The 15,727-nt window shown below is 36.2% G+C and overlaps 1 protein-coding gene across 1 annotated transcript in view; it reads right to left on the bottom strand.

The window, feature by feature from the left end:
- Window positions 1-15,310, bottom strand: part of NCKAP5 (NCK associated protein 5) — a 520,582-nt gene extending 505,272 nt beyond the window's left edge. The window contains exon 1 of the mRNA XM_028101367.2: window positions 15,249-15,310. Within this exon, the coding sequence (XP_027957168.2) occupies window positions 15,249-15,251 (3 nt within the window). The 5' untranslated portion in view covers window positions 15,252-15,310. The remainder of the gene's footprint in view (window positions 1-15,248) is intronic.
- Between the last annotated feature and the right edge of the window lie 417 nt (window positions 15,311-15,727).

Raw genomic sequence — 15,727 nt, 5'->3', positions numbered from 1 at the left:
AAAAGAATTACAGACCAATAACCCTGATGAACATGGATGCAAAAATTCTCACCAAAATACTAGCCAATAGGATCCAACAGTACATTAAAAGGATTATTCACCACGACCAAGTGGGATTTATCCCTGGGCTGCAAGGTTGGTTCAACATCCACAAATCAAACAATGTGATACAATACATTAATAAAAGAAAGAACAAGAACCATATAATCCTCTCAATAGATGCAGAAAAAGCATTTGACAAAGTAAAGCATCCTTTCTTGATCAAAACTCTTCAGAATATAGGGATAGAGGACACATACCTCAACATCATAAAAGCTGTCTATGAAAATACCACAGTGAATATCATTCTTAATGCGGAAAAAAACTGAGAGCTTTTCCCCTAAGGTCAGGAACACAGCAGCGATGTCCACTATCACCACTGCTATTCAACATAATATTAGAAGTCCTAGCCACAGCAATCAGACAACAAAAAGAAATCAAAGGCATTCAAATTGACAAAGAAGAGGTCAAACTCTCACTCTTTGCAGATGATATACTTTATGTGGAAAACCCAAAAGACTCCACCCCAAAACTGCTAGAACTCATACAGGAATTCAATAAAGTGGCAGGATATAAAATCAATGCACAGAAATCAGAGGCATTCCTATACACCAACAACAAGACAGAAGAAAGAGAAATTAAGGAGTCGATCCCATTTACAACTGCACCCAAAACCATAAGATACCTAGAAATAAATCTAACCAAAGAGACAAAGGATCTGTACTCAGAAAACTATAAAATACTCATGAAAGAAATTGAGGGAGACACAAAGAAATGGAAAAACATTCCATGCTCATGGACTGGAAGAACAAATATTGTGAAGATGTCAATGCTACCTAGGGCAATCTACACATTCAATGCAATCCCCATCAAAATACCATCCACTTTTTTCAAAGAAATGGAACAAATAATCCTAAAATTTGTTTGGAACCAGAAAAGACCCCGAATACCCAGAGGAATGTTGAAAAAGAAAAAGCAAAGCTGGTGGCATCACAATTCTGGACTTTAAACTCTATTACAAAGCTGTCATCATCAAGACAGTATGGTACTGGCACAAAAACAGACACACAGATCAATGCAACAGAATAGAGAGCTCAGAAATGGACCCTCAACTCTATGGTCAACTAATCTTCGACAAAGCAGGAAAGAATGTCCGATGGAAAAAAGACAGTCTCTTCAACAAATGGTGTTGGGAAAATTGGACAGCCACATGCAGAAGAATGAAACTGGACCATTTCCTTACACCACACACAAAAATAGACTCAAAGTGGTTGAAAGACCTAAATGTGAGACACGAGTCCATCAAAATGCTACAGGAGAACACAGGCAGCAACCTCTTCGACCTCAGCCGCAGCAACTTCTTCCTACAAACATTGCCAAAGGCAAGGGAAGCCAGGGCAAAAATGAACTATTGGGATTTCATCAAGATAAAAAGCTTTTGCACAGCAAAAGAAACAGTCCATAAAACCAAAAGACAACTGACAGAATGGGAGATAATATTTGCAAATGACATATCAGATAAAGGGCTAGTATCCAAAATCTATAAAGAACTTATCAAACTTGACACCCAAAGAACAAATAATCCAATCAAGAAATGGGCAGAAGACATGAACACACATATTTCCAAAGAAGACATCCAATGGCCAACAGACACATGAAAAAGCGCTCAACATTGCTCAGCATCAGGGAAATCCAAATCAAAACCTCAATGAGATACCACCTCACACCAGTTAGAATGGCTAAAATTAACAAGTCAGGAAACGACAGATGCTGGCGGGGATGCGGAGAAAGGGGAACCCTCCTACACTGTTGGTGGGAATGCAAGCTGGTGCAACCACTCTGGAAAACAGTATGGATGTTCCTCAAAAAGTTGAAAATAGAGCTACCATATGACCCAGCAATTGCACTGCTGGGTCTTTACCCCAAAGATACAAATGTAGTGATCTGAAGGGGTATGTGCAGCCCGATGTTTATAGCAGCAATGTCCACAATAGCCAAACTGTGGAAAGAGCCAAGATGTCCATCGACAGATGAATGGATAAAGAAGATTTGGTATATATATACACAATGGAATAGTATGCAGCCATCAAAAGGAATGAGATCTTGCCATTTGCAACGACGTGGATGGAACTGGAGGGTGTTATGCTGAGTGAAATAAGACAATTAGAGAAAGACATGTATCATATGACCTCATTGATATGAGGAATTCTTAATCTCAGGAAACAAACTGAGGGTTGCTGGAGTGGTGGGGGTGGGAGGGATGGGGTGGCTGGGTGATAGACATTGGGGAGGGCATGTGCTATGGTGAGTGCTGTGAATTGTGTAAGACTGATGAATCACATACCTGTACCCCTGAAACAAATAATACAGTATATGTTTAGAAAAAAAAAAAGAAGATAGCAGGAAGGGAAGAATGAAGGGGTGGAAATCAGAGGGGGAGGCGAACCATGAGAAACTATGGACTCTTAAAAACAAACTGAGGGTTCTAGAGCGGAAGATGGTGGGGGGATGGGTTAACCTGGTAATGGGTATTAAGGAGGACACGTTCTGCATGGAGCACTGGGTGTTACAGGCAAACAATGAATCATGGAACACTACATCAAAAACTAATGATGTAATGTATGGTGATTAACATAACGTAATAAAATTAAAAAAGGAAGACTTTAGATTTTCTATTTAGACAACCATTATTTGCAAATAATACAAATTTTGCTTTTTTCCCCAATTCTTATGTCATTTATTTATCTTTTTTTTTAAGATTTATTTATTTGAGAGAAAGAGCAAGAGATAGAGCACGAGAGCAGAGGGGGAGGGGCAGAAGGAGAAGCAGACTCCCTGCTGAGCAGGTGCAATATATGATCCCAGCACCCTGGGATCATGACCTGAGCTGAAGGGAGATGTTTAACTGACTGATCCAGCCAGGCGCCCCAACATTTATTTATCTTAAAGTATAATGAAAAGCAGTAACAGAAGGCATCCTGATCTGGTTATAGATTTTAAAAGGAATACTTCTAACTTTTCAGCATGTAAGTACAATGGTTACTGAAGATTTTCACTAGACATCTTTTACCAATTTAAAGAAATGTCCTTTTATTCTAAGCTGACTATATTTTTTTTTTAAAAATATAAACCGGGATTGAATTTTATCAAATGTTTTATTCCGTATCTAGTGAAGTCCTATTTTCTCTATTTAATCTATTACCATTGTCAACTATATTAATCACTTTCCTAATGTTAAGCAATCACTACATTCCTAGAATAAATACCACTTTAAAATCAAGCATCATAAAAGTGAGTTGGCACCTAGCACTTGTATCTTGGTTTTTAAATACCCTTGTCATGAAAGGAAACAGTGCTCTTTAGGGAAATGGCTAATTCTAACACTGTGGCAGGAAATATACAAGATGAGACCAAAGCATCTTGCAACAGCAGAAATTAAGAAAGCGCTAAGGAAAAAGGAAGGAACAAAGAAAGGAAGGAGAGAGGGGGGAAGAAAGGTATCCCATGTTCATAAACTGAAAGAATATTGTTAAAATGGCAATATTTCCAAAAGCCATTTGTAGTTCAATGCAATCCTTATAAAGATTCCAGTGGCATTTTTTTACAGTAGAAAAAACAATCCTAAAATTTATATGGAACCAAAAAAACAAAACAAAACAAAACAAAAAAAACCAAATAGCTAAAGCAAACCTGAAAATGAAGAACAAAGTGGGAGGCATCAAGCTGTATCATAAGGCCACAGTGGTTAAAACAGTATGATACTGGCACACAAACAGACACATGGAACAATGAAACAGAATTGAACAGAAATAAACCTAAGCATATGTAGTCAACTAATTTTATAAAGCAGCCAAAAATAGTGGAAAAAATTTCTTTAACAACAGTGTTGGTAAATCGGATATTCACATGCAAAAGAATGAAACTAGACCCCTATCTCTCCTACTCACAAAAATTAACATGAAATGGATTAAAGACTGAAATATAGAACCCAAAACCACAATACTACCCAAAGAACACATAAGAAAAAAAGCTCCTTAATAGAATTCTTGACAATTGTCTTCATATGATACCTAAAGCACAAATAACAAAATGAAAAATAAACAAGTGAGACTATAATAAACTAAAAAGTTTCTGCACTGCAAAAGAAACAACCAAAAAAAATGACAAAGACAATATATGCAATGATTAAGAATATTTGCAAACCACATATCTGATAAGGGGTTAATATCCAAAATATACAGGCAACTCATATAACTCAAGAGGAAAAAAATTAAAATTTAAAAAAATGGGCAAAGGACCTGAACAGACATTTTGCCAAAGTAAATATATAAGTAGTCAACAGGTAAATGAAAAGATGTTCAACATAACTAATCATTAGGGAAATGTAAATGAAAACAGTAGAGATACCACCTCACACCGGTTAGAATGATCTAGCATCAAAAAGACAAAAGACAGGTGAGGATGTAGAGGAAAGGGAACTCTCACACACTGTTGATGGGACTGTAAACCGGTGTGGCCACTAAGAAAAACAGCACGGAGTTTCCTCAAAAAATTAAAAATACAACTATCATATGATCCATTAGTTTCACTTCTAGGAATATATACAAAAGAAATGAAATCACTATGTCAAAGAGATATGTGTACTTCCATGTTCATAGCAGCATTATTTACAATAGCCAAGACACGGAAACAATCTAAGTGTCCACTGATGGATGAATGGATAAAGAAAGTGTGGCGCATACACACACACACACACACACACACACACACACACACATATACATACACATACATATGTAATGGAATACTATTAATTCATAAAAAATGAGGAAACCCTGCCACTTATGGCAATATGCATGGACCTTTAATTACACTAATTAAAGTTATGTCAAACAGGGGCGCCTGGGTGGCTCAGTCAGTTAAGCATCTGCCTTCGGCTCAGGTCATGATCCCAGGGTCCTGGGATCGAGCCCTGTGTCCGGCTCTCTGCTCAGCGGGAAGCCTGCTTCTCCCTCTCCCACTCCCCCTGCTTGTGTTCCCTCTCTCGCTGTGTCTCTCTCTGTCAAATAAATAAAATCTTTAAAAATAAAAAAGTTATGTCGAACAAAGACAAATATTACATGATCTCACTTATATGTGGAATCAAAATTTAAAAAAAACTCAAAGAATAAAAGATGAGATTTGTGATTATGGCAGCAAGGGTGAAATGGGATGAAAGTGGTCAAAAGGCACAAACTTCCAGTTATAAGATAAATAAGTACTGGCGAAAAATGTGTAACATGATAAGTGTAGTTACCACTGCTATATAATATATACAAGTAGTTAAGAGTAGATCGTAAGAGTTCTCATCACAAAAAAATAGGGGCATCTCGGTGGCTCAGTCCATTAAGCGTCTGCCTTCAGCTCAGGTCATGATCCCAGAGTCCTGGGACCGAGCCCCATAACGGGCTCCCTGCTCAGCAAGAGTCTGCTTCTCCCTCTCCCTTTGCCTGCTGTTTCCCCTGCTTGTGCTCTCTAGCTCTCTGCCAAATAAATAAAATCTTTAAAAGAAAAAATATTTATAATAGTATCTGTATGTGGTGATGGATGTTAACTGAACTTACTGTGGTCATTTCACAGTACATGTAAGTCAAGTCGTCATGCTGTAAATCCCAAACTTACACAGTGGTATATGTCAATTACATCTCACTGAAACTAGAGGAAAAACAAGAGAAGGAAATAACAACCAACAAAAACAATGATGGTAGTGTGTCAATGGGCACAGGAGCCAATGAAAGTAGCTCCTAATGCCCCAAGCTGGAACAATTTTAGCAAAAAAGTAGTTTATATTGGTGGATAAGCCTACATATAAAGTAAACATCAATGCATTCATAATATAGGTAAATGACTGAAAATAATGAGGAAAAAGAGACAAAAATATCATGCAGAAGAATCCAAAATAATTTATGTAGATACTCCACCCTCAAGGGGGTGAGACATAACTCTCCAATTCGGAAGTATGGGCTATGCATTGTAACTTCCATCCAGAGAGTACAGTATGGAAGGGGGTGGGTGGGGAGAAACTTCACAGTGGAAACCTAGCAAACACTACCTCAGCCAGGTCATCAATATACCTCAACAGTCATAAATTATATTGATAGTATGCAACCTGGATAATGATGGGGTGAAAATGACACTTTAATTTGTAGTCCATCTTTCAAAAATATATCCCAGCATAATCATTAAAAAACATCAGACAAATCTCAATGAGACAAATCCCTAAAAATCCCTAACCAGTATTCAAAACTGTGAAGTTCATCAAAAGCAAGGAAAGTCTGAGAATCTATCACAACCAAGAAGAACTTTAGGAGACATGCAACTGAATGTATTGTGTATGCTGGCTGGCATTTTGAAGGAGAAAAAGGTGTAACTAGAGAAATCTGAATAACTGTGGTGTTTAATTAATAATAATGTACCAATACTGGTTCATTAATTGTGACAAATGTACGACAGTAATGTAAGATGTTAATAGTTGGAGAAACTGTATGGGACGTATGAGAACTCTCTGTATTATCTCTGTAATTTTTTTGGGGGGGAAATATTTAACTGTTCTAAAATGAAAAACTTATTTTTAAACAATGAGCTCGGATATTTCTCTCATTTTCTTTTTCAGCACCAATCTGTATAAAACAGTATCTCCTTCACTAAAGGTTTGGTTGAACTCTGTAAAACCATCGAAGCCTGGTAACCTTTTAGGAAGAACATTTTTTAAAACTTTTAACAATTTTTTTAACATTTATAAAAGAAGAAATTATAATAAATCCTCAACTTCTATAGTTACCATATATGGCCAATTTTGTTTCCTCTAAATGGCCAACTTCCCTCTTCCAGTATTACTTTGAAATAAAGCCAGACATCACAGAAACCTGGACAAACCTAGGCATTTTACACAAATATTCCTGCATACATCTCTAAACAATAAGGACTCTTTTTAAAATAACCATAATAACAAGAGTATACCTAAATATTAATAATGCAATATCAAATACCCAGTGTCCATATGGTCCAATGGTCTATCATTTTTATTTGTAGATAAATTAGTATTGCTGCCAATTTTATGCTATTTCTTCATTTTCATTTCTATTTCATTATTTCTTCTTCTTTATCTAGGTGTATTTTATTATTCTTTATTACTATTTGATTAGATGATTAATCCATTTTAAATCTATTCTTTGCCTATTTCGTGCATTTAATTTAAAGCTATACATTTCACTCTAAGTATTAATTTGATTACATCTCAAAAGTAGTGCTTTGTCAGAGTTTAAATATTTTTAAGTTCCCTTTTAAATTTGTTTAAAAATGAATTACTTAAAATATTATATTTTAATTTTCAGAATTGTTTAAAAGTTTTTGTCTGTTATTGATTTCTGATACTACTGACTGAAAGGGGATCATGAAAAGTATGACATTGATGTATTTGTATAATAAGCATTTAATTTTGTTTTACATTTTATGAAAGCAAGGACCTCATTATATTCTCTGCTGGATATGCTGAAAAAATAAATGAGCAAAATAATATGCAGGGCCTATTTCCAAAACTTAGCATATATACAGAAATATGTCCTAAAGTTTAACACTTACTATTCTAAACTCTTAATAAATTAAAAGCCAAGTAGATATGACTTTCTAAGTTGGCTTTTGTAAGGAAAACAAAGTTCTCTTTTTTCCAGATATATAAGGTGGATATATTTCAGCACTGTGAATGACATGCCATCCCAGATGTTTCTCTTCTTTGGATGATACTTAAAACTCAACTGCAATGACTGCTTCTAACATCAGCATATTAACACAACAAGACAAATCTAAACTTTTCATGCCACTAACAACACAGATTTTCAAAAAACAGTTGAACTTCAATATACTAATGGTGACCAGAAAGAGGAATTTAAAAAAAATTTACAGTTGCACCAAAAAATAATATTCTTAGGAATAAATTTAACCAAGTAGGTAAAAGACTTGTATGCTGAAAACTGTAAGACATTCATGAAAGAAACTGAAGGTGACACAAATAAATGAAAAGATATTCTGTGCTCGGTGACTGAAAGAATATTGTTCTAATGTCCATACTACCCAAGTAATCCATTGATTCAATGCAATCCCTATTAAAATCCCCATGGCGTTTTTCACAGAAATAGGAAAGGCAATCCTCAGATTTGTATGGAATTACAAATGACCCTGAATAGCTAAAGCAATCTTGAGAAAAAAGAATTATATTACAAAGCTATAGCAATTAAAACAGTATGACATTGGCACAAGACACATAGATCAACGGAATGGAATAGAGTCCAGAAATAAATGCATGCATATTTGGTCAATTAATTTACAACAAAGGAATCAAGAGTAAACAACAGGGATAAAGACAGTCTCTTTAGTAACTCGTGCTGGAGAAACTGGACATTCATATGCAAAAGAATGAAACTGGACCAGTATTTTAGACCACACATAAAAATCAACTTCAAATGGCTTAAAGACTTGAATGAAATACCAGAAACCATTAAAATGCCACAAGAAAAAATAGGGGGTATGCTCCATAACATTAATTTTGGCAATGATTTTTTTGAATAGGACACCAAATAGCAACAGCAACAAAAGCAAAAATAAACAAACAGGACTATATCAAACTAAAAAGCTTCTGCACAGCAAAGGAAACCACCTACAAAATGAAGAGGCAACCTATAGAACAGGAGTAAATATTTGCAAATTATTTATCTGATAAAGGGCTAATATCCAAACACACAAAGAACTGAAACAGTTCAATAACAAAAAACAACCTAATTAAAAAATGGGCAGAGGAGCTGAATAGAGATTTTTTCAGAGAAGACCTAGAGATAGTCAATAGGCACATGAAAAGGTGCTCAACATCACTTTCATCCAGGAAGTAAAAACCAAAACCACAATGAGATATCACCTCACAATAACACAACAGTATTAAAATGACTATTACACACAAGACATAAAGTCGTCACTGATGTGGAGAAAAGGAAACCCTTGTGCACTGCTTGTGGGAATATAAATTGGTATAGCCACTGTGGAAAATAGTATAGAGGTTCTGCAAAAAATAGAAGTACCATATGATCCAGCAATTTCACTTCTGGGTATTTATTCAAAGGAAATAAAATCACTATCTTGAAGAGATATTTGTACCCCCATGTTCACTGCAGCATTATATCCAACAGCCAAGATATGCAAACAACCTAAGTGTCCATCAAGAGATGAAGGGATAAAGAAAATATAGTATATATATTTATACAGTGGAATATTATTAGACGTAAAAAGGACATCCTGCCATTTGCAAAAATGTGGATGGACCCTGAGAGCAATACACTAAGTGAAATAAGTCAGACAAAGACAAATACCATATGACCTTACTTATTTGTGAAATCTTAAAAAAATAAAAAAACAAAGAAATGAAATCATAAATACAACAGATTAGTGGATGCCAGAGGTGGGGGTGGGTGAAATGGATGAAGGTGGTCAAATGTATAAATTTCCAGTTATAAAATTTAAAAAAATCCTTAGAATATATAGCATGATTACTATAGTTAAGAATGCTTTATTTTTATATTTGCAAGTTGTTAAGAGAATCTTAAAAATTCTCATCAAAAGAAAAAAATCTAGAACTATGTATAGTAATGGATGTTAACTAGGCTTACCGTGGTAACCATTTCACTATATACACCCGTATCATGTGTTGTGCATCATAAACTAATATAATATTGTATGCTAACTGTATCTTTTAAAAAAGGAAAAAGAAACACTTAATTGACCTTGGTCCCAACCTAACCTCCTTCCTTTGACTACTATCAGTTAGAAAATCAGATGTATGACCTACTGGGCTATTGTGAACAACAAACTTCTATCAAAACCAAATCCTGGCCCCAAGAAAACTAGTAGTAAGAACTGGTATTCTTAGAGACAATGGCTCTATGCCCCCTTACTCTTGGGTTTCCAAACTCTGAATTCCCCTTCTTAGAAGTCTGTCTGTCAGAGTTCAGACTATACAGTTGTCTATAGAGCTGTTCAGCAATGTCAAGAAGGGCATACAAAGCAAAACCATGATAGTTCACCAAGGCCATGTCACCTGAACTGCGTGCAATGTTCCTGTTTTCATATGTGTCTCTTTAGAGGAATGATCTCTTCTAGTTTAAATAATAGGTATTGAACACTGTGCCACAGAGGTGAAGGTTCTATACGTGTTGTTGTTGTTGTTTTTTAAGATTTTTTTTTATTTATTTATTTGACAGAGACACAGCGAGAGAGGGAATACAAGCAGGGGGAGTGGGAGAGGGAGAAGCAGGCTTCCCGCTGAGCAGGGAGCCTGATGGAGGACTCGATCCCAGGACCCTGGGATCATGACCTGAGCCGAAGGCAGACGATTAACGACTGAGCCACCCAGATGCCCCTCTATACGTGTTTCTTTCCCCAAGTTTGTATCGCCAACCCAGCCAATTCCAGGGTCGGCACCGTAGCTGGCTGTTCACACTGTGGCACTGAATGAGCAAGATGTAGTGAGGGCTTCTGTTGCCCTAAGTTTGCCCTGTCCTCCAGCAAGGATGTCAGAGAGTCCAGGGATTCTGATCTCCCTATTTCCTCAAACTCTTCTGTTTTTTTCTACAAATTCCTATTCTGTCAATATCCCAATCTTTGACCATTACTCCTTGGAAGTTCACTGTGAGAAAAAAAGGGAGGTTATGATTATGAATTTAGGTAATGGTCAGTGTGGTAACATCCAGGCAACATCTGAATACCTAGGTGCAGAAAAAAAGGGAATCTTACAACAGGGCAAATGAGCTTCCTCTGTCTCCTTAGTGCCTTGAGATCAGCAATCAAGAATTAATATTTTTCTTTTTCCCAAGTAGAAATTACCCAATGAGATGAGAAGGAACCACAGGGTATCTAAGATTTTGCATAATTAGCTCAAGCATTTTAAAAATTATGTTTGATAGAATATTAGTGTTCTGTGGACATTAATATCTCTTTGATAAAAAACAAAGTTAAACAGTGGCAGAAGTGATATTCTTCTAAAACTTTAATATAAATTGAAGAAAACAGCAAATATACTTAAGCTGTTTTTCATGTCATTTTGAAATGGTCTTACTACAATATTTTGTTGTGTTTTAAGTGCATATAAAAGTGCTCTTTACTATTTTTAAAAATCTAAACACGTATTTTAACTCGTAAATTCTTATTGCTATTCATAAATAAAATTGTCTTTGCAAGTTTGGAGGAAAAAGTATAATCAGAAATAATCTACAAAATATTAAGTAAACTATCAATTTCTAGTAATTAAAACAATTTAGAATCATGTAAGAATCAATAATGGTTAATGGAAAAGTATAAGCTGTCCAGGCACTCATGTAGATTAATATGGGTATTTGGAATACAATAAGAGGGACAGTAAAGTTTAGACTGTTTAATAAATGGTTTTGGGAAAACATTCCTTTTGATCCCTGCCTCACACTAACTTAATTCCATCTAGATGATGCCAAGATTGACAGGAAAGAAAAAAGAAAAACTATATAATTTCTAAAAGATAATGATAATGAATATCTATATTCTTGGGGTAGAATGAGCCTTTTTACATATAGCCAAATTTAAGATGACATTAAAGTCTTAAGGACGGAATAGATTTTATATGTAAACCGAACCAGTGCTAGGCAGTACAAGCGGTAATAGAATCTCCCAGAATGAAGAGAAACATGATCGTACAGCTGTTTGTGAAAAATAATGAAAAGTAAGTGTAAAAACAATAGTGAGTTATGTCATGAAAGAGTCAAGAGCAAAGGAAACAAATATGAAATATCTAATTGCTGAAAGAAAGCTTCCCCAAATAAATATTTAGGTCAACAGAGCAAAAGAATGGACAGAATTGATAAAAACTAGTAATGTGCCCACACCCACACAGCTAACTACTGGCAGAGGTGGATTTTGAATCCAGACCTGCCTCACTCCCAAGCTCAAGGTCTTTTTATCCCCACATTTGTATCAACTAGCCATTAAAAAGCAATCTCTCTACATGAAATGTGGTACTCTGGATTGAATCGTAAATCAGAAAATGGAAATTATTGGGAAAACTGGTGAAATTCTAATAAAATCTGAAGTATGATTAATAGCAACATGCCAGTGGTAATCTCTTACTTGTGAGAATCATGCCACAGTTACGAAAGACATTAACATCAGAAAACTGGATCAGGAGGATGCAGATGTGAAACCTCCTTTAAGGCTATGATTATTCCAAAATAAAAAGTGTATTAAAAAAAGAAAATAAACCTCTCAAAAATGGAGCCTTGAATACTATTTTAAAACTTGTAAGTAAGGAGATTTATTGCATGAAGTCAAATTTTTAAAATTCGCATTTTACATTTAAGACTTTGATTATAAAACGTTCATTGATGATTTTAAAAATCAACACCTGCCTCAATTAAATTTTTTTTTCACAATACTTACTTAACTTGCCATACCATTTTTCCTTTCATGTGGATAAAAAAATAAAGAATCCTGTAAATAGTAGTCTTTAAATAATGTGATACGGTTGTGATGAACTGCTTTTCTGTTCTGCTACAGACATGACAAAAGTTCTGCGCTTGTAACACAAGAATCAAATTTAGAGGATGAAGAGAGCTGCCTGACTTTGGGGGCTGTCAGATACTGAAAGAATCAGGACTTCAGAAATAAATGAATCCTAGGAGAAAAGCTGAAGCATGTAATTAAGTAGAAAACTCAGAGGTAAGGAAAGAGGAGAAAAACATTGAGAAAGAGGGACAAGAAACAAAATAAAGGGGATTAATGAAAATTAGGGCTTGTGGTGTCTCTAAGGAATTGAGATGTGATAAATTATGGAATGGGAGTAAACAGTTTCATGAATAATAGTAAATCACATCATGTCACTGCCTTACACAAAGCCTTTCAATGGCTCCTATCACTCACAGCATGAGCCAGAGATCCTTGGCTTACCCCTCTGTCCCCCATCATTTCACTGATTTTATCTTCTACTATTGACCCTCTCCCCACCGACTACCCTCCAGCCAGCCTGTCTCCAGGCTTTTCCTCAGGCACCCCAGGCCTTTGTACCTGCTGGTCTCCCAGCCTAGAATGATCCTCCGCCAGATATCACCAGGGTTCACTCTTTTGCCTCCTTCAAGTTTTGCTCAAATACTAAATTTTCAGTGATTTACTTCTATGAAACTCTACTTAAAATAATGATGCCCTAGAACTCCCAATCTCTCCTACCCCGATCTTGTTCACCATCTAACACACTAAATACATTCAGTGTCTGTCTTCACAACCACGAGAATGTAAGCTCTCAGATTTTTGCCTGTTTTTTTTTTTTTTCCCACTGATGTTTCCCCGGGGCCTAGGACAGTGCCAGGCACAGAGTGAGTGCTCAATGAATACTTGTTAAATCAATCAACACGTAAGTGTGATTTTTCATTACCATAATTAAAATAAGAATAATAACATACCAGAAACATTTGCCAAGTTGTTTTTTGAGCAAGGAGAGTAACCTTTTTGTGTCCTTGTGGTGTTTTCTGGGTATTTTCGACGCTGAACAATTATTCTACAATGTTTTGGAAAGGGGTTTTTATCTTGTTGAAGACTAGTGAGTTATATGCCTTAGATTATCAGCTGAGATCCATTCACTGGCGTCAGAAAGAGACATTCTAGAGGCTTGTGCTCATGAGCTTAAATAGCATTTAGCTATTACTAGGAAAAGCTCCCCGTCATAAAAACTTTACATAACAAATGTTCAGTGGCATGATCCACTAAGTTAAGGTCATCATAAAATTGCAAACTTCTCATTTTGAAGATGAAAAAATTGAGACCTAAAAAATATATATATATAAAAAAATTGAGACCTAGAAAAGTTGTCACTTCTTCACATTCATTTAGGACATAGCTGACAACGTGTACAACAGGAGCTGGCCCGAAACAAAACACTAAAACATCGCAGAATGGCCTAGCCCCTACACATACCCCAACACCGTCAAAGTCCAGATTGGGCATTTTTAGTTCACTATTTGACTAAACATTCATTTTCTCCAGCCTATTTCCATTTCACTGCTCAAAGATGCTTGTGAGCAGTTGTTTCCTATTGTTTGAACATTTAAGATTCTCTTTGCATTGAGATCACCAGAATTGCAAACGATGTGATCACCCAAGTATTTTAGCATGCTCAAAGGCCACTGCACCAATCCAGAACCCACTAAACATTCAGTCTCTTGCTCCAGACCTTTACCTTCCCTGAGAGAAGTGTGAGGCCAGCATATTTTTACCAATTTCTTATTCTTTTCGGGGTATGGATTGTCAATTAACTCTCATGAAATCAAACAGAAGCAGCCTGAAGGGTCTAAAAACGTGTCACTTCTCTTTTTTAAAAGAAGATAATTCTTGTGCTGAAAAATTGCACTTGTATCATTGTTCTGTCTTAAGTGAGAAAAAAATCTTGTGTTCTATTTTTTGCTCAGAGGAAGGAGCAGCAGTTAATTCACACATGTATGCACCCTGGGACCCCAGGCAGTCATCTCTGATGTTAGAGCGGCACGCGGGCAGATACTTCCGCAAAGACAGTCTATAAAATGAAGTTGCTATGGACCAAAACAACCATATTGATTTTTAGTACAATTCAAAACACAAGGAAACATCAGTTTTCTGAACGGCACACACTGGGAAGGACAGGGAGAAATACACTGCAAAAGTGCAGAGAAAGAAAAGGGCAGAAGACAATTACATTAGTAAAAATCTCTGTGTTCCTTTAGGTTGTTTGTTTCTAAGTTCAAAGAACCGACAGGCTTGAGCTATGTTGAACTGTTCTTAGCTGAAAACCTATAATTGCTCATTTACTGACACTGTGCTCACAGCTGGAAGCCGGGGTCTTCAGGAAATAAAGCTATATAACCATCTGAATGTTTGAACATCCTCTTCAAAGCCCAGATAGTTATTTCTTTTTCTCAATTAATACTGCCCCTCCCTCCCCCTCTCCCTCCCTCTCTCCGTCTGCAAATGGCAGAACTGTCCAAACCGCATTAGAAGCACATTATTTACCAATACATCATTAAGTTTGCTGCAAGCAAATATTTTCCTTAGATATCCTTAATGAGACAAAAATGCCCTTCCAGCCAGAGATCTTTGGAAGGGAGGTGCAGGATCAGGAAAGACCAGCCAGCACTTACCATGGCCCCCTCACTTCTTCTTTGGGCAACTTCTCGCTGCAGCCGGGCCACGGCCAACTTCTCCCTGGGGAAACAAAAGCACATGGTTGGTTGCCTATTCTTCTCAGGGTAGAGGTACACTGGCATGGCTTTGAAACATTCTTTTGAGGTCTCCAGAGGAACTCCTTCCTTGGTTTAGCTCACTTCCTCCACTAAACTTTCTATAAATATTTAAAGTCATTCGTGCATTGTTTTCATTGAGTGTCATGAAAGAGATTTTTTTTTTTGCCTTGGATTTTATAAAATCCAAATAAACCCGGAATGCTAAGTAAAAGCTTCCCTTTAAGTTCATGAACATATATAATTTGGAAACAAATGTTCCCGTGGCTAAAATATTTCAGTGGTCCTTTCTGTATCAACTTTGCTTACATACAATTATTTTTATTTCTTTTGTTGCTCTTTACCGATCGTGAATTTTAAAAGGCAAACAGACTTGAATC

The sequence above is a fragment of the Eumetopias jubatus genome, unplaced genomic scaffold (genome assembly GCF_037043125.1).
Source record: "Eumetopias jubatus isolate StellerSeaLion01/CBP00866 unplaced genomic scaffold, mEumJub1_p1.0 scaffold_3, whole genome shotgun sequence".
Classification (NCBI taxonomy): Eukaryota; Metazoa; Chordata; class Mammalia; order Carnivora; family Otariidae; genus Eumetopias; species Eumetopias jubatus.
This window is presented reverse-complemented; position numbering and strand designations above follow the sequence as displayed.